Below are 26083 nucleotides of genomic sequence, written 5' to 3'. Positions count from 1 at the left end.
TGAATGACCGAACGTAATTTGAATCCGAGGCGTGCCGAACCGCCCCGCACCAACAATGCGCGAATGCAACTCGCCCTGGGGGCTCTAACACCACCCTCGCCCACCTCCCCCACTCCCCCCGGTTCGCCTTACCCACCCCACTGCCGCTCGGCGCTCTCGAATTGCCCCCGGGGCGTCTTTCGCTTCGCGCTCTTTTCCTCCGGGGGTGGGGGGGGGGCGGGGCAAGAAGGGAGGAGGGGGCGGGGCTCTTGAAGCCACGTAGCCGCGCGACTCCAGCAAGCAACGCAGCAGCCGCCACCACCACCGCCTCACGATGGGAGAGGTGCACCTAGCCAGGCACATGTTCCTGTGGGGCATGAGCGCCATTTACCTGTTCGCCTTCGCCTCTCTCTACGTGCAGATCCCAGGTAAAAACGAAGGCGACGGTTGGGGGGGGGGGAGGAGGGAGGAGGGGTGGAGAGCCAGGCGAATCGGCCACCCCCACCGAGGGTGCGGCCTTCACCGGTGCTCGGATAGATCCCCGGCCGAGGGAGGTGGCGCGTCTCGCCCCAAGGCTGGGCCGGCTCTGACCGACCGCCCGCCCGTCCTGCCCGCCCTCGCTGAAATTCTATTGTAGAGTCGATTTAACAAAAACTAAACCGTGTGCTTAGCAGTGACATTGCCTCCTCGTTATATTTTATTGCGCGAATACACGAGCCGGGTGTTTTATTTTAAAAAAATAATTTTATTGACCAATATGCACGGTTCCCCGCCCTCGTTTCGCATTGCTCCGTTAGAGCCCAAATGATCCATCCATCCATGCCATATTGCCGTTCTAATGTTTGTGAGCATTGTCTTCTCGTGTGCCCTAAAGCTCTGCTTGCCGTAACTTTCTGCGGGGTGGCCACGCTTCTGGGTTCCACGGGGGGTGAAATTTACTCGGGTTAACTCGTGACGGCGGGGTGGTGGGATTGTTGGCTGGATTGTGGTGGTGGTGATGATGATGATGATGATTTAATGGCCGAGAGAGAGAGAGCGAGAGAGTTTGCAAGCGATTCCATTGCCTTTGAGGCTCGTGACTAAAAGCAATTTTGCCTCGGTGAATTTCAGAAATAGTGCGTCGCGGTTAGGTAGGCATCTTTATTAAACGTAGTCGACAAATCCTCGTGGTTATTGTCTTAGTCGAGTTCACTCGATCTTGAATGTAGTAGGTTTTGTTTTAGTCTCAGCTCGGTCATTTTTTTGGGGGGGCACGTGGCTGGCACGGTCATAATTTCTTCTTCTTGGGCTGGTCTACTCACGAAAGCCAGAGATTCGGTACAAACGCCCTTAGTTATTAATACAGTAATCATCATAGGCTTAGCCATTCGGCGAACTCTGTAAATCTGGTTCATAAGCACAAACACACGCACACGTGCAGTCTAGACGATACCCAATTACCAGTAATAGCGCCGCAGTCTATGAGACCGTAACTCAATTAACTTCAGTCACACTCATTTAGCTTCGTCTCCTTACAGTCGGTCGCTGTTTGGTCTTTGGTGGGTAGATGATTGATGATGGTGATGGTATTGGTGGGAGACGATGATAATGATGGTATTGGTGAGTAGATGATGGTTAATGGTGGGTAGATGATTGATGATGGTGGGTAGATGATGATGGTGATGATGGTATTGGTGAGTAGATGATGGTTAATGGTGGGTACATGATGATGGTGGGTAGACGATTGATGATGGTGGGTGGATGATGATGGTAGGTAGATGATGATGGTGGTAGGTGGATGATGATGATGATGATGGTGGGATGATGATGGTGGGATGATGATGGTGGGATGATGATGGTGGGATGATGATGCTGATGATTTTGGGGAGATGATGCTGATGGTATTGGTGAGTAGATGGTGGCGATGGTATTTGTGGTATTGATGTTATTGGTGGGTAGATGATGATGATGATAGTATTGTTGGGCAGTCTTAGTCATCGTCACGCTGGATGCTTATTGTCCACTCGGTCATATTTAACTGAAATAACCAATTCACGCTCCCTTGCGGGTCATCATTTCGGTGGGCACACATTTTTTAGCTTTTGGATTTTAAATATTGAATTAATATTATCGATTCAGAGAGACGCATGGCTCTTTGTATCATGGGAGTAATAATTGTTAAACTCAACTGTACATTATTATTTTTATTTACCAGGTAAGGCCCACTGAGCTATATATTTTCTTTTTCAGAAGCGACCTGGCCACAAATGATAGCTCAACGAAGTGGCTTATCACGTGGAAATGTATATCAGTCAAATACTCTAAATGCACGTTGATTCTAAATGTGGAGAGAAAAACCGGGGGACCTGGAGAAAAATCTACGCGGAAGGGAGAGAGAGAGATGCAAACTATAAATATTCAGCAGGTATTGGGGTCTGGATCGAACCCACGACCTCCAGTATCCCAGGCGAGGCGGTTAACATCTGGCCACCGTGGCGCCCCACGGTGGCCAGATGTTAACCGTTACGTGCATGGGAGTTCCAGATGGGCAACTTTCAACTTATTACCATGTGCCAGTTGGAATATGGAATTAGGAGTGCAATTTATGCTACAGCGTTCAGGTAGCAACGTGTGGTCGTGGTGTAGCGGTCAGCACGCCGGACTTGCAATCCAGAGGGTTGCCGATTCGTTTAATTCTCCCGTCGCTGCAGTTGAAACTACGGACATGTCGCTTGAATTCCTCCACCTCTGTCCAGACCCTGCAGTGTACACGGGTACACCACACACACACACACACGCGACCACACTGAGTCTATCGCTCGTGGCGGGGTACAGTGTAGGCGCCCCCACCTCTTTCGTTAAGACGATCTGGCCAGCGTGGAAGAGTAGGCCAAACACCGTCCGCTGGGGCTATACGAACCTTGACCTGGTTGAGGTTGCCAACCCGCTCGACCATTCCACCGCCGCAGCATCCCTTGAACCCGACCCGACCCCCTTCCCGAATCGTTCCGCAGGTCTGTACGGCCGCGAGGGCATCCTCCCCGCGCGCAAGCAGCTGAGCCCCCAGGGCAAGCCGGAGGCGCAACTGATGTGGGAGCGCCCCACGCTGCTGTGGCTGGCGCCGCGCCTGGGCCTGGACGTGGAGCAGGGCATGGAGCTGGCGTGCCTGCTGGGCGCGGGCCTCTCGCTCTCCGCAATGGTCTTTGAGCCGATGCGCGACGCCTTCACCTTCCTGTGCCTCTGGGTGCTCTACCTGTCGCTCTACCAGGTGCGGCAGGCGATGGGAGGACACGGCAGAGTGCGTGCGCAGGGTAGTGGAACAATAAAAAAAAAACCAAAACCCTCGACACGTTCATGAATATCACTGTGGTGTTGAAAAGAAAAAGTACTTAGTAGGTGACGTTTCAGGCAATGGCCATTATTCACAGCACATCGTAACGGTCGGCCGAGTACTGAGTCAGCCAGATGGCTTCATATATTTGCTACACAGGGTGCTTAAAAAATATATGCGACCATTGTTTTTAATGGAAAAATAACGTGCAATAATACACTAACACGGTAACAAATGTAAATGTTAATGGATTCAAAAATTCAAAGAGTCTCCCACTTGTTCGCCATCATTGTCAACACGTGCCTGGGATCCTCTCCAGGTGCTCGGAGCCCGGAGGCAAATTTCTCGTGGTATTGTTGCAAATGCTCAGAAGTGTTGAACATCTTTTTTAAGCACCCTGGAAAAGTGTTAATAATATATAGTGTTATAATAACATACAGGGTGCTTTAAAAATGTCTTAACACTTACATGGGGCTTTCGTTTTTTATGGAAAAAGAACGGACAATAATAAGAATGTAACGCGATAACAAATGTAATGTTAATAGCTTAAAAAAGTCAAAAGAGTCTCCCACCTGTTCGCCATCGTTGTCAACGCACGCCTGGGATCTTCTCCAGGTGATCCACAGAGCACCGAGGCAGCAGCACATGTCACGTGGTGTTGTTGCAAATTCTCAGAAGTGTAAACATTTTTTTTTTGAAGCACCCCTGTATTTGCAGTTACAGTTGAACTCCTCTGTGACGAGGTGGTCGGGCGGTGTTCCTGTCTGCCATCTACCCAGAGTTCACCGGGAACCATTCACCAGCCCCACACCCTGCTAACTTCCACAGTGTGTCCAGCCCTTATTGTCGAACTTTGGCTATTTGAGGGGCCTCCTCCCCCCCCCGCCCGCAGGCCGTACGGGTCTTGGGCGTTTTTGACCATACTTCACCGCACTGGTCGGCTTGGGTTGCGTGAAGGGCGCGAGAGACCCAGAGACACCGCTCGCTCGCCGCCGACTTTAGCCATGACCGGGAATTGAACTCGGGCCGCCGGGTTCGTAGCGCACTGCGTCGCAACGCCAGCCCTTGATTATCGTCTTGCGTGTGCGTTCACCCTCCCGGCGCTGCAGTTGAAACTGCGGGACACGTTGCTTAAATGTACAACGTTGTGGGACGCCGTTGGCGTGAGAATGATGCGACATAAAATGAAAGTAATTATTACGTGGTCATTGCAGTGCAAACTCTTATATAAACCAGATGCCCCCCCCCCCCCCCCCCCCGGAAAGGGCATGTCTGTGTGTCCTGGCTTGTACATTAATCATTAACAGCCACGCACAAAGAGGAGCTGCACAGGCCATGTGTTTAATTCAGAGACGCGTCAGGAGGTCGTAACGCCTGATTGTTGAGATTTTAGTTGGTGCAATTTCACAGTGATAATATCTTTCTTTGCGATTGATTTTTCAATGTTTTTTGCTCTCATTCTCCCACAGGTTGGACAGGTGTTCCTTTATTTCCAGTGGTGAGTACAACGTTTGTTCCAAATCGGTACTCTTCAATCGCTCTTTCAGCAGTAATTAAGTAATTTGCATGGTATATTTTGTCATTACACTTGTCAACGGCGGCGTCTATGCATCGTCTCCATCTTCCCGTCTGTCCGTGACGTAGGAGAGAGGGCACGGTAACTCTCGTCAGGTTGATCCAGTAGGATGCAAACTTTAGTTGAGTGTCGCGTTGCTATTAGGGATTTACCGCGGAGAAAACCGGGTCACAGTCTCTCTGTCCTCTCTGTGCTCTGTGAAGAAGGGCCATTGCCTGAACCGTCGCCTATTATCGCTTTACCTTTAAGGCCCCGGTGTTATCGACGTGTGTGCGTGTGTTGAGTTTATCTCGCGTATCGGACTGCGAGCTGAGGACCGCTCAATCCGATGGGCGCTGCGCTGTCCCGCGCAGCTATGTACGTACGTGCGTTAAACTTCATTCGCGCACCGTACTTAGCCAACCGTGCTAATCGGAAGTGCGGGGGAAAGACAACAAACGAAACACAAAAAGCAGTTCTAAAGAGAAATGAGTTTTCAGTTCAGAAGTGCATTGCTTGCTAATATCGGAAGGAAGAGCGTTCCAGACAGCCGCAGCAGCGCATCTGAAAGCGCCTTCCTGATACGGTGACCATCTTTGTTTGACGGCAAGTCAAAAGCCGCTGCTGCTGCTGCTGCGAGGATGCCCGGAGTTTGCGTTGGTGGCTTATGGTCCTTGACGAGATCAGCGAGGCATTGTGATTCATTTGTGGCGCACGCACTTTGCGTGCGAGTGTAACAAGCGCGGCCTCGCGAACGCGTTCCGGAAGCCAACGGAGCTCGGCGAGCTGTGACCGCGGCCGCTTGCACCATCGGCTGTCGCCCTCTTCCCCGCCCCGCCCCCCCCCCCGGCAGGGACAACCTGCTACTGGAGACCGGCTTCCTGACGATGCTGGCGGCCCCGCTCCGGCTGGTCAAGTGGCGCCCGGCCACCCAGCGGCCGCACGATGGCCTCACCTTCTGGCTGCTGCGCTGGCTCCTCTTCCGTCTCATGTTCGCGTCAGGGGTCGTCAAGCTCACCAGCCGATGCCCCACGTGGTGGACGCTGTCCGGTGAGAGGTGCCCTCCAACTCCCGCTGCTAGTCCTCCTCCTCCAACTCCTCTGTGTAAAGCTACGTGTCTCTGCGCGGGTCTGTGGATCTCTGTGCGAATCTGTGGGCGCTTTTCCGCCCCCGCAGCCCTGAACTTCCACTACGAGAGCCAGTGCATCCCTACACCGGCGGCGTGGTTTGCCCACCACCTCCCTGGCTGGGTGCAGCAGCTGAGCGTGGTGGCCACCTACGCCATCGAAGTGCCCGTGCCCGTGCTGTTCTTCTGCCCGCTGCGCCGCGTGCGCATCTTCTCCTTCTACGCGCAGGTCAGAGTCGTCACGCCGCCGTCGCGCCACCGTCGCGCCACCGTCACACCACCGTCACACCACCGTCACACCACCGTCACACCACCGTCGCGCCACCGTCACACCACCGTCACACCACCGTCACACCACCGTCGCGCCACCGTCACACCACCGTCACACCACCGTCACGCCACCGTCACACCACCGTCACACCACCGTCACACCACCGTCACGCCACCGTCACACCACCGTCACACCACCGTCACGCCACCGTCACGCCACCGTCACAACACCGTCACGCCACCGTCACGCCACCGTCACACCACCGTCACACCACCGTCACGCCACCGTCACACCACCGTCACAACACCGTCACGCCACCGTCACACCACCGTCACGCCACCGTCACACCACCGTCACAACACCGTCACGCCACCGTCACGCCACCGTCACAACACCGTCACACCACCGTCACACCACCGTCACACCACCGTCACGCCACCGTCACACCACCGTCACAACACCGTCACGCCACCGTCACACCACCATCACGCCACCGTCACGCCACCGTCACACCACCGTCACACCACCGTCACACCACCGTCACACCACCGTCACACCACCGTCACGCCACCGTCACGCCACCGTCACGCCACCGTCACACCACCGTCACACCACCGTCACACCACCGTCACACCACCGTCACACCACCGTCACGCCACCGTCACGCCACCGTCACGCCACCGTCACACCACCGTCACACCACCGTGACCGCGACAGCCACGGCCGCCGTGTGCCCAAAAGTTCTACCGTTACCACAGCCTGCCACACGCAAGCAATCACGGAAAGTTCCCCAAGCTCCAATGTCCTTTGGCTGTTGATTGGCTGTTTGATTGTCCGTCGTCGTCGGCCGTGATGAATCCACGTGCAAGCGCGTGCAAGCGCGTGTCTCTCGTCGCCAGGTCCTGCTGCAGCTGATGATCATCGTCACCGGCAACTACAACTTCTTCAACCTCCTCACGCTGGTGCTGTGCCTGTCCCTGCTGGACGACCGCCACGCCTCGTGGCTGCTGCGCCAGCGTCGCCCCCCCCAGCAGCTCAAGGGTGCGGGGACGCGTGTCGCGCACGGCGCAAACGGACCGGGACGAGCGAGCGATCGTTCGTTCGTTCGTTCGTTCGCGCGGGGAGGCGGGGCGTGATGATCGACGCGCGAGCGTGCCCGGGTCATTCACGCGCGACCAATATTGTGTCACGATCCTTGGGTGGGATCGTACAACCTCCTGCGCCCGGCGCGGCCAATGGGTGAAGTTGTCGCGCGATGAACGGACGTTGTTGTGTGGGTCGTTCTCCCCAACACTAACGCCCGGTGGTGCTCAATGCAGAAATACGTTGTCCACGATAATACAGGTTACATTTTTGTTCGTTTTTTTTTGTGGGTTAGATCGCGTGATTGTGAACAAAACGTTATCCACGTTTTGTTCATCGTTTTGTTCAACGTCATCCACGTTTTGTTCATCACGTGACAACTTGGCTGCTTCGACGATGAATAAAGAACGGTTTACGACACGGCATATTACACCTTGCGTGGCAGACTGACCCGGAAAAATCGACGATGAATCGTGACGAAGTCCGATTGTTCGAAAGCGTTTTGGGGTTTGGGCCACGTTTACCCATCCAGGCCATGCCTACAAACGCATGCCTATTTAGCCGCCCATTCGGCATCGATAGGCGCTCGCTTATCAACGGCACTTGCCCCCAACGGACCGTGCAACCTACACGGGGGACCACCGTGTTTGCGTGCGCACGACAGGTCAGCAGGCGTCACCCTGGTTTGACCGGCTGGCGTGGCTGGCCGAGTGCGGTGTGTACGGCGCACTCGTCTTCTGGACCGTCACTTACTTCAACCTCAAGGTGGACTGGGAGAGGGGCGTCGTGGAGTCCAAGATCGGTGAGGGAGTGATATTCACCTGTGTGTGTGTGTGTGTGATGTTGGCCTCCCACCCCCTCGTGCGCCGTGCCAGCTTTCATCGGTGCTGTTCGCTTAAAGCACTTGCCCCAACAGTCTGTTAAGACTATATGGGGTGGGGGGGGGGGGGTCTTTGTGTGTGTGCGTGTGTTCTGGAAGGGGGAGCGGTACTGTAGCGGTTAGCGTGCTGCGCTATGAACCTGGCAACCCGGTTTCAATTCCTGCTCACGGCCAACACTAGTGAGGATTATTTGAATTTGTCCTGGGCCTCCCCTAGGTTGACTCGGCCTCAAATGAGTACCTGGTGCGGTGTGTAAACATCGCCACTGGGAAGACAAAGGCGGCCGGGCGTGGTGCTGGCCACCCACCCCCCCCCCGCTGTGTTCCGTGCCGGTCTTCATAGGTGCTGCTACACGCTAACTGCACTTGCCCCAGCAGTCTTAAAGCTATACGGGGGGGGATCTTGTCTGTGTGGTGCGGTGTGTAAAATCATCGCCAATGGGGAGACAAAGGCGGCCGGGCGTGGTGTTCGCCACCCACCACCTCGCGTGCCGTGCCGGCCTTCACAGGTGCTACTCACGGACAGCACTTGCCCCTACAGTCTGTTACAGGCCAAACCGGGCACATCGGTGGTTTGCGTGCGTTGGCAGGTTTCACCTACTATGACTTCATGGGCTGGCTCAAAGATGCCGTGCCCATCACCATGTGGATCGGAGGCCTGTCGCTGGCATGGGAGGCTTTGGCAGCGCTCTACCGGTGAGCTACCATCTCACGCCTCCCACCCCCTCGTGTGCCGTGCCGGCCTTCATGGATGCTGCTCGCTAACGGCGCTCGTCGTCGTGAAATCATCGTCGCCGTCGTCGATGCTGACGAGGCCTCGCGGCCGCACGCTCGTCGCAGAGATTTCCCTTTCGACTCGAGTGGCTACGCGACCGTCTGCTTTGCAGGCATCACGGTTACGGGTTTTCCCAAATGTGAAGAATTACACCGCGAATTACACAGAACTGCACAGAAATTACCATGATCAGAAACGTTTATTTAGACCAGCGGGGGTTAATAAATTGCATATATATGGGCAAGGCTGCAAAACAAGTACAAACATAAACCAAGAAAGTCCCAGACCAGGCCTAGACAACACACAGTCCCTAAAATTATTGATACAAGGTGGTTAACTGTGTGTGTTCGTGTGTTCGTGTGTGCCTGTGTGTGCGTGCATGCGTGTGTGTGTGTGCGTGTGGGTGTGTGCGTGTGGGTGCGTGTGTGTGTGCGTGCGCGTGTGTGTGTGCGTGTGTGCGTGTGCGCGTGTGTGCTCGTGCGTGTATGCGGGGTGGTCCGGCTGTGGAAGCTGTGCGTGCCAGCGCGGATTCTTCTGGAAGTTTTGGACGACGCTGCAGTGCGCCATCTTCCTCTTGGCCACGGCCGGGATGTTCACCATCAGCCTGGTGAGTGGCGTGCGTGCGTACGTGAGCGAGCGTGCGCGTACCCTCTGATTAGCACGGTTGGCTACGTATGGCGCGAAATGAGTAAAAATATATACATAGGAGCGGTGCGCGCGCGTGTGTACCTGAGCGAGCCTGCGTGTACCTTAGTGGCGTGAGCGAGTGTACGTGAGCGAGCGTGCGGGTGCTCGAGTGCCGTGTGCATGCGTGTCACAAACAGTGGCTGAAGTGGTTAGCGCGGTGCACTACGAAACCTGATGAGCTCAAGTTAGATTTCTGCTCGCAGCTAACCTCTGCGATGAATATCTGAATCGGGCCTGGGCCTCCCCTAGGTCGGCTTGGCCTTAAAATATATGAATTCCCCGTGCTGCGTGTAAAGACATCACCGACGGGGAGACGGCATCCTGGCATCGTGCTAGCCCCACCACCCCCACCTCGTGTGCCGTGCCGGCCTTCACAGCTGCTGCTCGTGATAACGACGCTTGCCCCCAGCAGTCTGTACCAATACCAATACCCGCCATTCGCCACCGAGTGACGGTGACGTCACCACGGTACCTGTGCCAGGCCAGGTGCACTTAAGAGACCACGCGAAGTGCCGAAGGCTCGCTGACAGGAGGTCGCGGGGACAGACCCGGCACGTGCCATGGGTTGACCGATCCGAGATGACCGGCAGATGCACCACCAGCTGTTACCCCCTACCGCGCCTTTCCGTGGTGCTGGCCCTTCACCGCACCGCGCGCAAGTGCGTCCACCGCGCGTGGCCCCGCCTCGGGAATCGATCGGGCCGCTTCGTCCTTTCGACCGGCCGCCTGTAACGCCCGCGCGGAAGCTCCACGCGACCCTCCGGGACTTCCCGGCGCACGTCACTCTTCGTGTCCCCCCGCCCGCTCCCCGCCAGGTGCCGTACACGTACCTGCAGCAGGACGCGCACGCGGCCCTGTGGCCCGGCGTGCGTCGCGCCCACTCCTCCCTCGAGCACCTGCACCTCACGGGATCCTACGGGCTCTTCCGCCGCATGACCGGGGTCGGGGGTCGCCCGGAGGTCGTCATCGAGGGCAGCCACAGCATGAGCGGCGGCTGGAAGGTGCGCGAGCCGGCGTGGGATGGGGGGGGATGGTGATGCATGGGCGAGCGATAGCCGCGGCTGGCGGACGTGCGCTTGTGTTTCTTTGCCGTGGTGGTGGTGGTTGTGGTTGTGGTGCGTGGTTGTGTGTGTGGTGGTGGTGGTTGTGCCATGATTAGAAAGCTGCGCTACGAACCCGGCGAACCGAGTTCGAGTCCCCCTCACAGCCAACACGTTATCTGAAACGGTCCTGGGTCTCCCCTAGGTCGACTTGGCCTCAAATGAGTACCTGGTGCAGTGTGTGTAAACATCACCACTCGGGAGACGAGGGCATTCAGGCATGGTGTTGGCCACCCACCCCCCTCATGTGCTGTGCTGACCTTCATAGCTGCTGCTCGCTAACAGCACTTGCCCCTACAGTCTGTTAAGGCTACACGGGGGGGTCTTTGAGATGGTGTTTGTGGTGATGGGTTATGGAGGTGGTTGCGGTGTTCATAGCGGTTGTAGTACCATTGTAATGATTGTGGTGTTTGTAGCGGTTGTAGTACGGTTGTAATGGTTGTGGCGTTGGTAGCGGTTGTAGTACTGCTGTAATGATTGTGGTGTTGGTTGCGGTTGTAGTACGGTTGTATTGATTGTGGTGTTAATAGTGGTTGTAGTACGGTTGTAATGATTGTGGTGTTGGTAGCAGTTGTAGTACTGCTGTAATGATTGTGGTGTTGGTAGCGGTTGTAGTACGGTTGTAATGGTTGTGGCGTTGGTAGCGGTTGTAGTACTGCTGTAATGATTGTGGTGTTGGTAGCGGTTGTAGTACGGTTGTGTTGATTGTGGTGTTGATAGTGGTTGTAGTACGGTTTGTAATGGTTGTGGTGTTGGTAGCGGTTGTAGTACTGCTGTAATGATTGTGGTGTTGGTAGCGGTTGTAGTACGGTTGTAATGGTTGTGGTGTTGGTAGCGGTTGTAGTACTGCTGTAATGATTGTGGTGTTGGTAGCGGTTGTAGTACGGTTGTAATGATTGTGGTGTTGGTAGCGGTTGTAGTACGGTTGTAATGGTTGCGGTGTTGATCGTGGTTGTAGTACGGTTGTAATGGTTGCGGTGTTGATCGTGGTTGTAGTACGGTTGTAATGGTTGCGGTGTTGATCGTGGTTGTAGTACGGTTGTAATGGTTGCGGTGTTGATCGTGGTTGTAGTACGGTTGTAATGGTTGCGGCGGCGGCGGCGACCGTTGCCGCCAGCAGCAGCCGCAGCGTCCTCGTCCGTGACGGTTGTTGTTTTCCCGCGGCGGCGGCGGCGGCGGCGGCGGCGTTTTCGTTTGGCGCTGCCAGGAGCTGGAGTTCATGTACAAGCCGGGCAACGTGAGCGCCGCGCCTCCCGTCGTGGCGCCCCACCAGCCGCGCCTCGACTGGCAGATGTGGTTCGCCGCCCTTGGAGACCAGCAGCACAGCCCCTGGTTCAGCAGCCTCCTCTACCGCCTGCTGCAGGGCAAGCGCAACGGTAATGGCGCACGCCGTGTGCCCTGCCGTGCCGTTTGCTGGCAGCACTTGCCCCAACGTCCGGTGTGGGCTGAACGGGATCTTTGTCCTTGATGCACCTCTGCGTGTTTGTCTGTGAATCTACGCGTCTTTGTCGTTGTGTGGGGGGGGGCCTATGTCCGCACGCGTGTGTGCGTGCGTGTGTAACCTTGATTCGAAGCTTTCGTGACTGCAGGAATCCACACTCTTTGGTGCTTTGGGTAAAGTCCACGTAAGGTAGAAAAAAATGAAATGAATGGCGACGTTTCGGGCGCAGCGCAAGTGTCCGTCATCATCGGGTGGGTGGCTTTCGCCTGTCAACTCCTGCCCAAAGAGCCTTCGACTCTTCAAGCGCACCTAGCTTGGCACAGATGCCGCGGTGACGTCACCGGTACCTAGTGGCGAATGGCGGCCGTGCGTGCGTGTGGGTTATCGCGCTGCGCTGCGAATCCGGCGACCCGGGGCTCGGATTCCCGCTCACGGCCGCCGACGCCGGTGACGATTACCGGAACCGTTCTCGGGCCTCAAGGTGAGTACCCGGAGCGGCGTGTCAACATCGCCGCTCGGGAGACGGAAGACGGTGCCGCCGTCCATCTGCCACCCCCTCCCCCCACCCCCCCACGTGCGCCGTGCCCGTGGGGGGGGGGGGGGGGGGTGGGTCGATCTTTGCCTTCGCGTTGACGCGCGACCCCCTTTCTTCGACCCCCCCTTCTTCGACCCCCCTTCTTCCCCTCCCCGCCAGTGGAGCGCCTGCTGCAGGTGGACAGGAGCCGCTACCCGTTCAGCGACCGCCCCCCCACGTTCGTGCGAGCCCAGCTCTACAAGTACTCCTACACGAGCCCCGACAAGGACGGGTGAGCACGCGCACACAAAGACGAAGACCCCCCCCCGCCTCCCCCCTCCCGTACAGCCTCAACGCGCCGGTGCCGGACTTTGACTTCGTGTTCCACGTTCTCGCCGGAGGCGATCGACCTCGTGGTGACCCCGCGGGGGGGGTCGCGGCGGAGCTTTGACCCCGGCGGCTTTTCCCGCCCCCCACCCCCCCCCACCACCACCCCACCAACCCACCACCCCACAGGTCGATGCCGGGCGAGTGGTGGCGCCGCGAGTTGGTCTCGGAGTTCTACCCGGCCGTCTTCCTCGGAGACCCCACCTTCGACGCCGTGCTCCGGCAACACGACTTCAAGGTGAGGGGGCGGGGGCGGGGGGGGGGGCACCCAGAGGGGCCACCCCTACCCACGGCGGCCTTAAGCGAGCGCCCGGGTGCACGGTGTGTGAACGCCATCGCTGGGCAGACGGAGGCTCCCGTGCGCGCGTGGCCGCCGAGCACGCGATCATCGCCTCGTGCGCCGCCCGGGCCTTCGAAGGCGCCGCTGCTCGCTGGCGGCACTTGCCCCGGCAGTCTGTCAAAGGCCACACGGGGGATCTTCGTCTTTGTTGTTCGTCTCCCCCACCCCCACCAGGACCGCGGAAAGCCGAGGCAGGAGCCGGAGGGCGATTCCCCGGCGCCGATCCCGCAGCTGCTGAGCGGCGTCCGCGCCCTCGGCGAGCCGTACACGGGGCCCACCGTCGTCTGGTCGCTCTTCTCCGCCGCGGTGGCGGCCGTGGCGCTCGCGGCGCTCTTCAGACGGGCCCTGGCGCCGCGGCGGCCCCCGGCGGCGGCGGCGGCGACCGGCGGCGGCGGCGGCTCGGCCGGCGGCCGCGCGCGTGGTGGGCGAGACAGGCCGGGCACGGGCGGGCACAGCGCCGGCGACGCGCGGAAGAACGGCGGCGGGGATTCCGGCGCCAAGCAGCGCAGCAGGGCGGACGATGGCGGGAGCGGCGGCGCCCGCGGCAAGGCCGGCGGCGCCGCCGCCGCGTCCTCTCCCAACGCCGGCAAGGGCAAGAGCAAGAAGAGAGACTGAAGCGGAGCACGCGCGGGGGTGGGGGTAGGGGGGCGGTGGTCGGCCGCCCTAGGCGGGCGGTCTCCGTGCATGCGATTCGACGGTTCCTGTGAAACGGCACGGCCACTGCCAGGGGGCACGGCAGTGGCCGCGTTCGTTTCGACGCTCGGTTTTGCTTCGGACACCAAACGCTTGGGGGGGGGTTTCCTTGAGCGTATTTTTTTGTTGCCCACGTTGTTCCGTGACGAGCGGTCGAAAGCTTTCCGCTCCGTCGCTCGCGCCCTCCTGCAAAGGCACCGGACCACTCTTGGCTTGGCACGGCATGGCACGCGCCCAAATTTTTCTTCTGTGTTGATGATCGCGCGCGTTTGGTTCAGATTTTCATTTTGTAATTTTTTTTATTTTACAAAAATCGGATAACCGGGTGCACGTGTGTTTTTTAGTTTAAGACGATACAGCAATGAGCTGCAATCGCGTTCGACAAATAATACCGCCCCCTATAATAGAGGTCTCTTGGGTTTAGATCGCGTGAATATAAACATGCCGTTAAGCCCGCCACCACCCGACACGGCCAGATTAGTGAAGGTTTGTGTCACACAAACAGAACGTGGCCAATTCGTTACTAGCACAGCACACACCAGCTGTGTGTTGGGAGTGAAAACCCACAACGTGACGTTTCGCCGGTAATTGCAACAACCGGCATCGTCAGGCGACAGCCACAGAGTTGTGGAGAAATCCTTTCCCCAATTCGGGTCTTAAAAAGTCGTATTTAATCGTGTGTATAGTTTACTGTTGTCTCGTTCTCGTTACTAATTGAGCACAGACGGAACTAATTCTGTTTGATTTTTTTCTTCACACCCCCCCCCACACCCCCCCCACACCCCCCCGCACCCCCCACCCCCCCGTCGCGCCCTCGCAAAACCTCCCCAGATTTTTTTCAATCAAACTCTGCACACTTTTCGTTTCCCATTACGTGCGTCACAGTGTTATTAATGTAATGAAAGATCATCACCGTGAAATTGCCACCTTTCCACCGGTCGCATTTATAGTTGACGGGACAAACACACACACACACACGTATGCATATCTAAAAAAAACAAAATCAGACGGCCGTTATAATTAACACGTGGTCTTTATATACTAGATGAGAACACGGGGAAGGTGGCAAACCGGCGATCGGCCGTCTCGCTCGTTCGCATCTTCCTCCGCCGCCACTCGTCCGTTCCGTCCATCCGTCCGTCCATGCCCGCCGGGTGCACGGGTCGCGCAAAGTCGATTCCATTCTCTCGCTGTGTGCGTGTTCAGCTTATTTAGGCACCAACGTACGTAGCCAACCGTGCGAATTGGAGGTGCGGGAGAAAGATGACAAACTATGGGTCTCCTGTGAGTCTATGTATCTTGAACTTCTTTTGGCAGCAAAAGGTGCCGGGGGGGGGGGGGGGAGAAGGACCACAAACTGAACACAATTTGCAGTCTGAAAGAAACGATTCTGTCAATCTAGATGACGAGTTAAAAGTTCCGTAGCTCCCTGTGGCTTCCTAAATATCGGAAAGGAAGAGCGTTCCAGACGGCCGCAGAGGCGCATCCGAAAGAGCCGCGCGATGATGCGGTGACCACCGTCTTTGTCCGATGGCTCGGCCCAAAAGCCGCTGCGAGGATGACCGGAGTTTGCATGTTTACCGTCGGCGTAAGCGTCGACTCCTCTATAGTTTTGTTTTAATTTTATTTAACGTCTCGCTTGCCTACCTGCGGCCGCGCCCATTCAAACCGATCGCGGTGGGTTTACTCACCGACTTTTGGCAGTATGGCAATAAAACAGAAGCTTTGTTAAAATGTTCAAACACCGAATAGATGATACCTTTCGCATGGAATCAAGCTATCGCATTAACCACACACACAAACACGCGGTACTTGTGGTGAACATTCAAACAAACGTGGCTGTGATAATAATCTGTGGGCATTGTCTTTGACACTGATTGGCCTGCAGCAGAGACAGCAGGGCCCAGTCTCACCACCGGTGGTGTCGCCTTGTGGCGCTGTTCTCTGGTCTGACAGTGCTGGTGAGACTGGGCCCTAAAGAAAGGCTGTAGCTGTCTCTGCTGTAGGCCAATCACTTTCACAGACAATGCCCGTGTATTATTATTATCAGAGCCATGTTTGTTTGAATGTTCACCACAAGTACCGCCGTGGGGCTAATGCGCAGTACTTGTTTCCATGCCTGAAAGGTTTAATCTATTTGGCGTTTGAACATCTTAACACAACTCTTGTTTCCATGCAAGAAAGGTTGAATCTATTTGGCGTTTGAACATCTTAACACAACTCTTGTTTCCATGCAAGAAAGGTTGAATCTATTTGTCGTTTGAACATCTTAACACAACTCTTGTTTCCATGCCAGAAAGGTTGAATCTATTTGGCGTTTGAACATCTTAACGCAACTCTTGTTTCCATGCAAGAAAGGTCTGGCGTGAAACCGATCCGCCTTTTTCGTGCTTGGATACTGGCAGAAAGGGTGTGTTGTTGTTGTTGTTTCCCACGACTTTCGAAAGTGTTATGCGTTGTACTCTTCTTATCGTGGTCTGGTAGCTGCCCCCCCCCCACCACCACACGTGGAGTGGATCGATCATGATGATGATGATGATAATAATTTAATGTACCAACTCGTTTTACTTTGGGGGGGGGGGCGAAATACAGCCACAGTGGTGTTAGCGGTCAGCAGAGCAGCTGGAACTGCAATCCAGAGGTCGCCGGTTTTTAATCGTATCTCCCGGCGCGGCGGTCCAGGCAACGGTTACAGATCGTCGCTCGCGTCAACCCGGCGGTATGTAAAAGGGCAGCTCGGCGCGTGTGGTGGGGGAGGGTAAACTGTGGGCACTGCAACCTCTACGAATATCCTCGCGTGGAGGCGCTTCTGCCAGCGGTGTTACGACGAGGAAATTACAGGTTTGGCTGGAGCCTGTACCTTTTTTTTTTTTACTTTACTCCCACCTTTTCATTTCTAGGGCTTGTTCAGCCACCTGCCAGGGGCCGCTGGGGCACAGGGGGCCCGTTGGTTGCGAGCGATCTCGTTGCCGCGAGTGCGAGCGCCGCTGGGAACCCCCCCCCCCCCCCCCGATCGGCGTCTGTCTCAACGAGGGGGGCCCCTTCCTTGGTTTGTAAAAGTTCTCGCTGATCATCGAAGGAGCTCGCAGCACGTGGGGGTGCCCGTGGGGGGTTGCGGAGGGAAGGGGGGGGGGGTGGGGAAAAACGTCGGACGATCGCACCGGCGAAACACGACAACGCGTCTGGCGGAGAGCCACGGAGAAGTACAGAATTATACCGTCGACGAAATAATCTGCGCGCCGCGCAGCTGATACGTAACGCGGACTCGCGGGTTAGGGGTCGCGCACTTTCCGTTGGCGTCGTGATCGCGTCCGAATGCTCTAGGCGTGAAGTTTAGCGTCGTGCGGTAGTCCTGTTGTAGTTCGTTGGGTCTTAGCTGTAGCCCTTTTGGGGGGGGGGGGTGCGCGCAGGTTGCCGGTCTACTCGCGATCGGATGTGCTTGCGTCCTCCGTCGTGTCTGTCGGTGAATCGTTCTTCGCTGTAGCCGGGTTAAGTCGCATCGTTGTGTAAAAATAACAATATTTTAAGTATATACGCGCTGACGCGCACGCACGCGCATTTACACAAACGGCGTGCTAACGCCGCGAAACATCGTGGTTGAAGTTACGGCAAGCTGACGCGGGTCGCAGTGGCGGGCTGTTCACGCGGAGCGGCGAGCGGCGCCGTGGTCCCCTTTGCGTATCGGCGCGTGCGGAGGGGACGCTCGGAAATGTTGCGTGGAGGACGAGGGGCAGCTTTGGAAGTTGGGGAGTGGGAACGTGGCGAGGTGGATGCAGTGGTGGAGGGGAAGGGGTTGCGGTGGACGGGGGAGACGTGTCGTGTGGAGGGGGAGGGCGGGGGCGAGCGACTTGCAGGTTCGGGAACGCAGCGGTGGGGGAGGGGGTTTCAGAGGCCTTGTAGATGTAACGGGGAAGCAGGAGGAGAGGTAGTGATGGGTGGGGACGCGTGGTGACCAGGGTGAAAGGTGGAGGCGGCCAGGTCGGCGAGACGTCAGCTGGAGTGGCACCCAGAAGACAGCAACCTGAAGTGGAGGTGTAGATGGTGTTGGTGTTGGTGGAGGAGGTGAAACTGGTCGGTGCGTTCCTTGGAGAGGCAGCTGCTGACTCTGTAACAAACTGCAGGCTCGAGCAGAAGGCAGGGCGTGTGGTGGCGTCCAACGCGTTAGTCCGTCACGCCATAGCGCCCTAGACTTGTGTGTGTATGTGTGTGTATATATATAAAACATCCGCAAATGATTTACGTACGCATGTGACTTCGTAAAAGCCCCCCCCCCCTCCAGCATCGGCTGGGCAGAGATCGTGACCAATTCTTACAGCTCAGCTGGGGCATAGCAAAAAATCCCCTTTCACCCCATGCTTTGTTGTGATTCCCCGACCCTGTCCACTTTCTGCAATTCCCCTGTTGGCCAAAACTGTCGGGCAATGACGAGTCCACGGGGGTCATGGACTCCCACACCACCTTGAGAGACGAGGCGCTCTGCCCTGGCGCTCGCGCGTGGTTCTGTCGTGACGGTCCAGATGGAAGGTGACGGTTCAGATGTAGGTGACGGTCCAGATGTGATGGTCCAGACGTAGGTGACATTCCAGACGGACGGTCCAGACGACGTAGGCGACGCGAAAAGTGTTCCCGAAATGTCAGTAAACCGCGGTCGAGCGAAAGCGCGTTCCTCGTTTGAACGACCGGCCACGCGTTCAGCGAAGGACTCTGCCGTTCGGCCGAGACTTCCGGATCACCGCCACATCCACGATTCATCGTCGCTCGTTCAAAAACGGAATCTTCGCGGATTATTACTTCCCCGACTGTGAAATGAGAGCAGCTGTCAACCCGTTTTTTTTTTCTTTTCAAACCAGAGAACCCGGAGAAATAATCCCACGACCACGGGCGGGGAGAGAGAGAGAGAGACACGAACTCCACATGTACAACAGGCGTCGGGGTCGGAATGGAACCCACGACCTGTACACCAGGCGAGGTAGTTAACATCTCCTAGCCACCGCGGCACCCCCTACGCTGTACTACGGTACAGCGTCGCATATCCGACAGTCGCGTGTGCCCGCCCCGACCCAGTTAACCGCCCGCACGCCGCAGTGCGGCTTCGGCGAGTGGTGTAACTCTGTCGTGTTGCGTACCCGCGGTCAGAACGTCCAAAAACGTAACGGCACGGTGACGCATCCTCAGCGCCACGCGCGGAGAGTCTCTTCCGAAGCACGGCGAGGTGTTGTTTCGCGTGTCCGCTAACCTGCTCGTGCACTCTGTGACGAATTGCCTGATAGTTGGTCGCGTTCCCGACCATGGGTCGCGTGTCCGACCCTGGGTCGCGTGTCCGACCCTGGGTCGCGAGCCAAGGTGTGAGACGTTATACCTGCGATGAAGTCGACGGGCTTGATTCAAACGAATTTAATTGTAACCGGGGCTTAATCCGAAACCATGGAACCTCCCTGGTTGAATCTCGCGTCTATGGGTTCATTGTGAAGCTCCCGGAATGATACGGCGGGGCCCGGGAGTGGTGAGATGATGGAGAGATGGAGAGGCACCCCAGCACCAGGGTTGATATTCCTGCTGTTGTCACTCCGGCTTTTGTCTTGGTACTATACGCGCCTTCTGCATCACAGTGGTCGATGAAGGGTCCTGGTGACGTCCTTCGGACGAGTAGGCCAAGCGTGTGTGCGCCCGCCAGCGTCACGGTCCACGTTGTTGTTGCTGTTAAATTTAGTAAATATCACACCGGAAAAACTAAAAAAAATAATCACTCAATTAGCATATACACAGCAGCAGCAACAGCAGCAATTATCATCACCCCTACTGCGAAAACGTGGCAGGACCCTCGTGAAAAAAACGATTCACGAGACTCGCTCAGGCTTTCCCGGTGTAAACGACCGGAGGAATAATAATAACAATAATACCGTAAAATATCTAAATAATGATACGCTAAAATCTAAATCATGATAAAGCGACCGTAGGAATAATGATGATGCCCTAAAATCTAAATAATGATAAAGCGACCGTTGGAATAATGATGATGCCCTGAAATTTAAATAATGATAAAGCGACTGTAGGAATAATGATGATGCCCTAAAATCTAAATAATGATAAAGCGACCGTAGGAATAATGATGATGCCCTAAAATCTAAATAATGATAAAGCGACACGTTGGAATAATGATGATGCCCTGAAATTTAAATAATGATAAAGTGACCGTAGGAATAATGATGATACCCTAAAATCTAAATAATGATAAAGCGACTGTAGGAATAATGATGATGCCCTAAAATCTAAATAATGATAAAGCGACCGTAGGAATAATGATGATGCCCTAAAATCTAAATAATGATAAAGCGACCGTAGGAATAATGATGCCCTGAAATTTAAATAATGATAAAGCGACCGTAGGAATAATGATGATGCCCTAAAATCTAAATAATGATAAAGCACACGTGGGAATAATGATGATGCCCTAAAATCTAAATAATGATAAAGCGACCGTAGGAATAATGATGATACCCTAAAATCTGAATAATGATAAAGCGACCATTGGAATAATGATGATGCCCTAAAATCTAAATAATGATAAAGCGACCGTTGGAATAATGATGATGCCCTAAAATCTAAATAATGATCAAGCGACCGTAGGAATAATGATGATACTAATCAAATAAAAACAAATCGAGGACTTCCATGGTGCTGGCTCACGTGCCTCTGGCAATGGGCCCCCCTGAGTGACCACGTGATGTGGGGGGAGCTTTGTTCACTGAGCGCGGCCCCGCAGTTCCGTTTTGGTCGTCACCCGTGGAGTTGTGAGGGGGAGGAGCGTTGTGGGGGGCTGACGTCACAACGGCCTAGGTGACGCGCACGTGACTGTGACGCGGTGTGACAGCTGCCAGACCTCGTGGACACGTAAGCGTCGCGTCCGTTGTGTCACGCGTATCGATCTGTCGTTCGGTGTTCGATACATTCACCACTATATAAATCCTTCTGATTAAACACACGTGTGTGTGTGTCTTTGTGCGTGCGAACCCGAGTTCGATTCCCGCTCACGGCCACCAACACCAGTGACGATTATCTGAACTGGTCCTTGTGCCTTGCCATCGGTTGCGAGCATGGTGAGCGAAAGAGAACATTGAGACGAGAAGTCTTTTTTTACGCGAGGGTGGACCAGGAATTTTAAGCAAACGACACTTACAACCTCGTGCTGTAAATGGCACAAACCTTAAAAATCCTCGCTGGGACCGACAGAGGGCAACACTGCATCTTCAACACCGGCTGCTTCCGCAACTCCACACACCAGCCAGCCGCCTGAACAATCCACCCACTCATCGTTTCTTCCGTTCCCTTATCTGTGGTGGGTCGTGGGTAGTTGCAAAAGCAGCGATTAGCAATCACATCTAAAATATTGCCAAAAATTGGCACATAGAGACCCATAGCCTTAAACAGAGCGATAGACTCACAGCACAATCATAGACGTAGATGAGCAGGGTTGGCTACGTATGGTGCGAAATAAGTTCGCACCATACGTAGCCATGAGTCTCTATAGACTCGCACAGACCCATGGCCTCGTATAGCGACCCATAGCCTCCCATAGAGACCCATAGCCTCGCATAGAGACCCATGGCCTCGCATAGCGACCAATGGCCTCTCATAGAGACCCATAGCCTCCCATAGAGACCCATAGCCTCGCATAGAGACCCATGGCCTCGCATAGAGACCCATGGCCTCGCATAGAGACCCATAGCCTCTCATACAGACCCATAGCCTAGCATAGAGACCCATGGCCTCGCATAGAGACCCATGGCCTCCCATAGAGACCCATATAGCCTCACGTAGCCTATGGCATCTCACTACATCTGTATCTTGTTTATATCTCTTATCATCTCACTCGGAGTCTACACATTGAAAAGGGGGAGTGGGGGGCGTGGGGGGCAGCCCCCAGCACTTAGAGGGCACGGCCCGTGACTCGAGTGGTCCACAAGCGTCTTGACCTTAAGAGTCCTGCATCTCTCCATCCCTCTCCATCCATCTCTCTCCCCCTCTCCATCTCTCTCCCCCGCCTCATCTCTCTCCATTTCTCTCCATCTCTCTCCATCTCTCTCCCCCTCTCCATCTCTCTCCATTTCTCTATCTCCATCTCTCTCCCCCTCTCCATCTCTCTCTCCATCTCTCTCCCCCTCTCCATTTCTCTCCATCCCTCTCCATCTCTCTCCCCCGCCTCATCTCTCTCCATTTCTCTACATCCCTCTCCATCTCTCTCCCCCTCTCCATTTCTCTCAATCTCTCTCCCCCTCTCCATCTCTCTCTATCTCTCTCCCCCTCTCCATCTCTCTCCCCCTCTCCATTTCTCTATTTCCATCTCTCTCCATTTCTCTCCATCTCTCACCCCTCTCCATCTCTCTCCATTTCTCTCCATCTCTCTCCCCCTCTCCATCTCTCTCCCCCTCTCCATTTCTCTTCATCTCTCCCCCTATCCATCCCTCTCCATCTCTCTCCCTCTCCATCTCTCTCCATCTCTCTCCCCCTCTTCATCTTTTTTCCCGGCCTCATCTCTCTCCATTTCTCTCCATCTCTCTCCCCCTCTCCATTTCTCTCAATCTCTCTCCCCCTCTCCATCTCTCTCCATCTCTCTCCCCCTCTCCATCTCTCTCCCCCTCTCCATTTCTCTATCTCCATCTTTCTCCATTTCTCTCCATCTCTCACCCCTCTCCATCTCTCTCCATCTCTCTCCCCCTCTCCATCCCTCTCCATCTCTCTCCCCCTCTCCATCTCTCTCCACCTCTCTCTCAAAAACTCTGAGCTCCGGAAATTGGCGTCCGCTTCACAATGCCGCTGCTTCTCAAGTGGCGCACAAAGGCCCCGAGTTGGGAGAACGGTGGAGGTGGTTTTGGTGGTCCTTGTGGTGGTGGCGAAACGTGGAGTCATTTGTCCCCTTTCGATGGCGCGCGCGCCGCTTAGCACACCCCCGGAGGGGGGGGGGGGGTCATTGTGCAAAAATTCAGCCATTCAGCCGCTGTGAATAAGAGGTTGTTTAAATTAAAAAAAACTTTTACTCCGCGGCTTTGTGAAAGTTAAATACACGCGCACGCGCACCCACGGCAACGCACGCGCATCTTAATATTCGCAAAGTTCCATTCGCGGATGTGGCCTTTTGTTTTGGGGGGGGGGAGGCGGAATAATGAAGACTGCAGGGTAAAGGCGCAGCACCTGCAATCGCCTGCTCACGCCACTGCTGGCGGAAGGAGCCTCCACTGAAAGAGCCCCTCTGGAGTGCAGGCTGTGCGAGGGAACGTCGATCTGCTCTTCCACACTGGCTAAACGCCTGTGTTATTTCCAGCAAGGATTAAACCTTTTCTTGTTTTTTTTATATAATTTGATCCTGGCAAAAAAGGTCCCATTTTGTAGCTGTTCACCACGAGCAAAATGTTTCTTCCTGATATTGGCATTGTCCCTGTCCGGTTCGCCTTTTGGCGCTGTTCTCTGGCCTGACACTGCTGGTGTAGGCTAATCAGTCTCAAATACAATGCCCATACATATATTATTATCATCAGAGCCATGTTTGTTTGCATGTTCATCATAAGCACTGTGTGTGTGGTTAATGAAGTACTGGATGCCTTTGCAAAAGTTATCTATTTGATGTTTGAACATCTTAACAACTGTTTTATTGTCAGAAAGGGTAAAAAAAACCTCTTCTTATTTTTTTCAAACTTTGATACTGCCAGAAGAGGTCCCATGTTGTAGCTGCTCACCCCGAGTTTTCAATGCCCCGATGGTGGCATTGTCCTGGTACTGCTCTCCTGGCCTGACACTGCTGGTGAGACTGAGCCCTAAAGAATGCTGTAGCCAATCAGTTTCACAGACAATACCCATAGATTATTATTATTATCAGAGCCCTGTTATGTTTGCATGTTCACCACGGGTACTGTGTGTGTGTGTGGTTAATGCAGAAACTTGATTCCTTTGCAGAAGGTATTCCTCGATTTGTTTTTTTGTTGTTTCTCACGAATGAAGTCACCACCGCGTTGTGTAGCCGACGGGGCTGTTGTCGTCTGCGGCAACGGCGTCCCGAATGTACGCAAAACAACTGGACGTTGAACTTCTTTCGCACCGTACGTAGGTAGCCTACCGTGCTCGTCACAGGCGACGGTGATGTATGTCCGTTGAACTTTTTTCGCGCCGTACGTTGCCAACCTAATGCGGCCCGACGGTTCGCCAATGCAGCCTTGCCGTGCCACCCCCCCCCCGCGCGCGCGCCCCCACCGCGTCTCTTTGCCGTGAAACCGATCGGTGGTTGGGGGTGGCGGGGGTGGTGAGGCCATTTGGAACGAAGTTGTTGTGGTTGTTGTTGTTGTTTGTTTTTGATGTTCCCACACGGCGAGCGCCATTGGTAGCCAAGCGTCTCCGTCGTCAGACGTCACCGCATTCACCACCACCATCGTCATCACCATCGTCATCATCGTCGTCGTCGTCATCTATCACGCTACAACATCATCAGCCATTAGATATTAGCCTGTATCATCATCACCATAATAATTTTTTTATAATTATTAGCATAAATTGCATTATTGCATCATCATTATCATTGGCATCCAGACTCTCTCATTAAAATAATAATTATCATCATCATCCACTACCCGCCACTATCCTCATCATTGTCATAATCATCATCATCATCCATGAGGCTCCATCATCATCACCCATTGCCTTCAACCATCAACCCTTCATCCATTCGATCACGCAGTGTCAACGCTGACGTTCCCCGCGCCGCTCTTTGTACCAACAAAGTTGCCTGTAAAGTAGCGTGACGTACCGAAGGCCAGCGTTGACGCAAACGTCGCGACCAGCTCGCATATCTCTCCCGATTATTACAAAAAACACAAACACACACACGCACACACACACACAGACAGACACACGCACACACATACACACGCGCGCAGATGTTGTAACAGGGAACGTTTATTTTTATTTTCCAATTTTACGTGCAATATGTTGGTTCAAATAATTATTAGACCGCATCCCACATGCAAACACTCCGTTTGGCAAGCAGCAGAGCGAAAGAATGTCCCATCAGAAATTCTCGGAAGGTCTCTCTCTCTCTATTTCCGCCCGGGAACATTTTTTTTTTCACAAAAAGCTCCCCCGTGTAGCCTGCAACAGGCTGTAGGGGCAAGTGCTGTTAGCGAGTAGCAGCACCTGTGGAGGCCGGAACTGTGGCACACGAGGGGGTGGGTGGCCAGCACCACGCCCGGCCGCCTTTGTCTCTTTAGTGATGATGTTTTAACACACTGCACAAGGTAACTCATTCGAGGCTGAGTCGACCTAGGGGGTGGCCCAGGACCGGTTCAGATAATCGTCACCGGTGTTGGCCGTGAGCGGGAATCGAACCCGGGTCGCCGGGTTCGTAGCGCAGCGCGCTAACCGCTGCACCACCGCTCCCCACAACAAACAAACACTCTGTGAATCACACACTCACACTCTGTCAACCAACAACAACCGCCATTCGCCACATAGTGGCGGTGACGTCACCACGACGCTTGTGCCAGGACATGTGCACCTTGAGGCTATCACGTGGAGTGTCGAACGCCCGCTGGCAGGAGGTCACAGGGCAGACCCAGGTGCCACGGGTCGACTGACTGAGATGACTGGCTGATGCACCACCTGTTCCCCCTACCGTGCCAACCTGCTGTGCTTCAGCCACCCGGCGCTCCGCTCGTTGTTGTGAGCGTCGCTCCTCCGCCCTCCGTTGTTGTTGGAGGGCGACTGCCTCCAACTGCCCAGTAGCGTCCTTCACGAGCCTCCTCCACAGAGGCCGATCTTGACACCGCTGCTACCGGTCATCGGCAAAGTCCACTCAGCTCAACCAAACACACACACACACCACCGCATCGCATCTGTGCTATATTTTAACATCGTCCGAATCAATGAAGACCCCCGGCGGCGGATGTTTTTACGGCGGG

General features: G+C 55.1%; 1 protein-coding gene across 1 annotated transcript; it reads left to right on the top strand.

Moving 5' to 3' along the window:
- Positions 1-243: 243 nt before the first annotated feature.
- On the top strand, positions 244-21119 carry LMF2 (lipase maturation factor 2). Its single transcript, XM_076054326.1, has 14 exons — positions 244-407; positions 2973-3226; positions 4759-4787; positions 5698-5894; positions 6021-6199; positions 7141-7282; positions 7989-8126; positions 8795-8900; positions 9490-9586; positions 10482-10667; positions 11974-12142; positions 12902-13013; positions 13238-13346; positions 13623-21119. The coding sequence occupies exons 1-14, from the start codon at positions 314-316 to the stop codon at positions 14061-14063; spliced, it is 2253 nt and encodes a 750-aa protein (XP_075910441.1). The 5' UTR covers positions 244-313; the 3' UTR covers positions 14064-21119.
- The last annotated feature ends 4964 nt before the right edge of the window (positions 21120-26083 follow it).

The sequence above is a fragment of the Petromyzon marinus genome, chromosome 65 (genome assembly GCF_048934315.1).
Source record: "Petromyzon marinus isolate PM22_M1 ecotype Great Lakes invasive population chromosome 65, UKy_Petmar_22M1.pri1.0, whole genome shotgun sequence".
Taxonomy (NCBI): Eukaryota; Metazoa; Chordata; class Hyperoartia; order Petromyzontiformes; family Petromyzontidae; genus Petromyzon; species Petromyzon marinus.
Note: the sequence above shows the minus strand (reverse complement) of the source record. Positions and strands in the feature narration are given on the sequence as shown.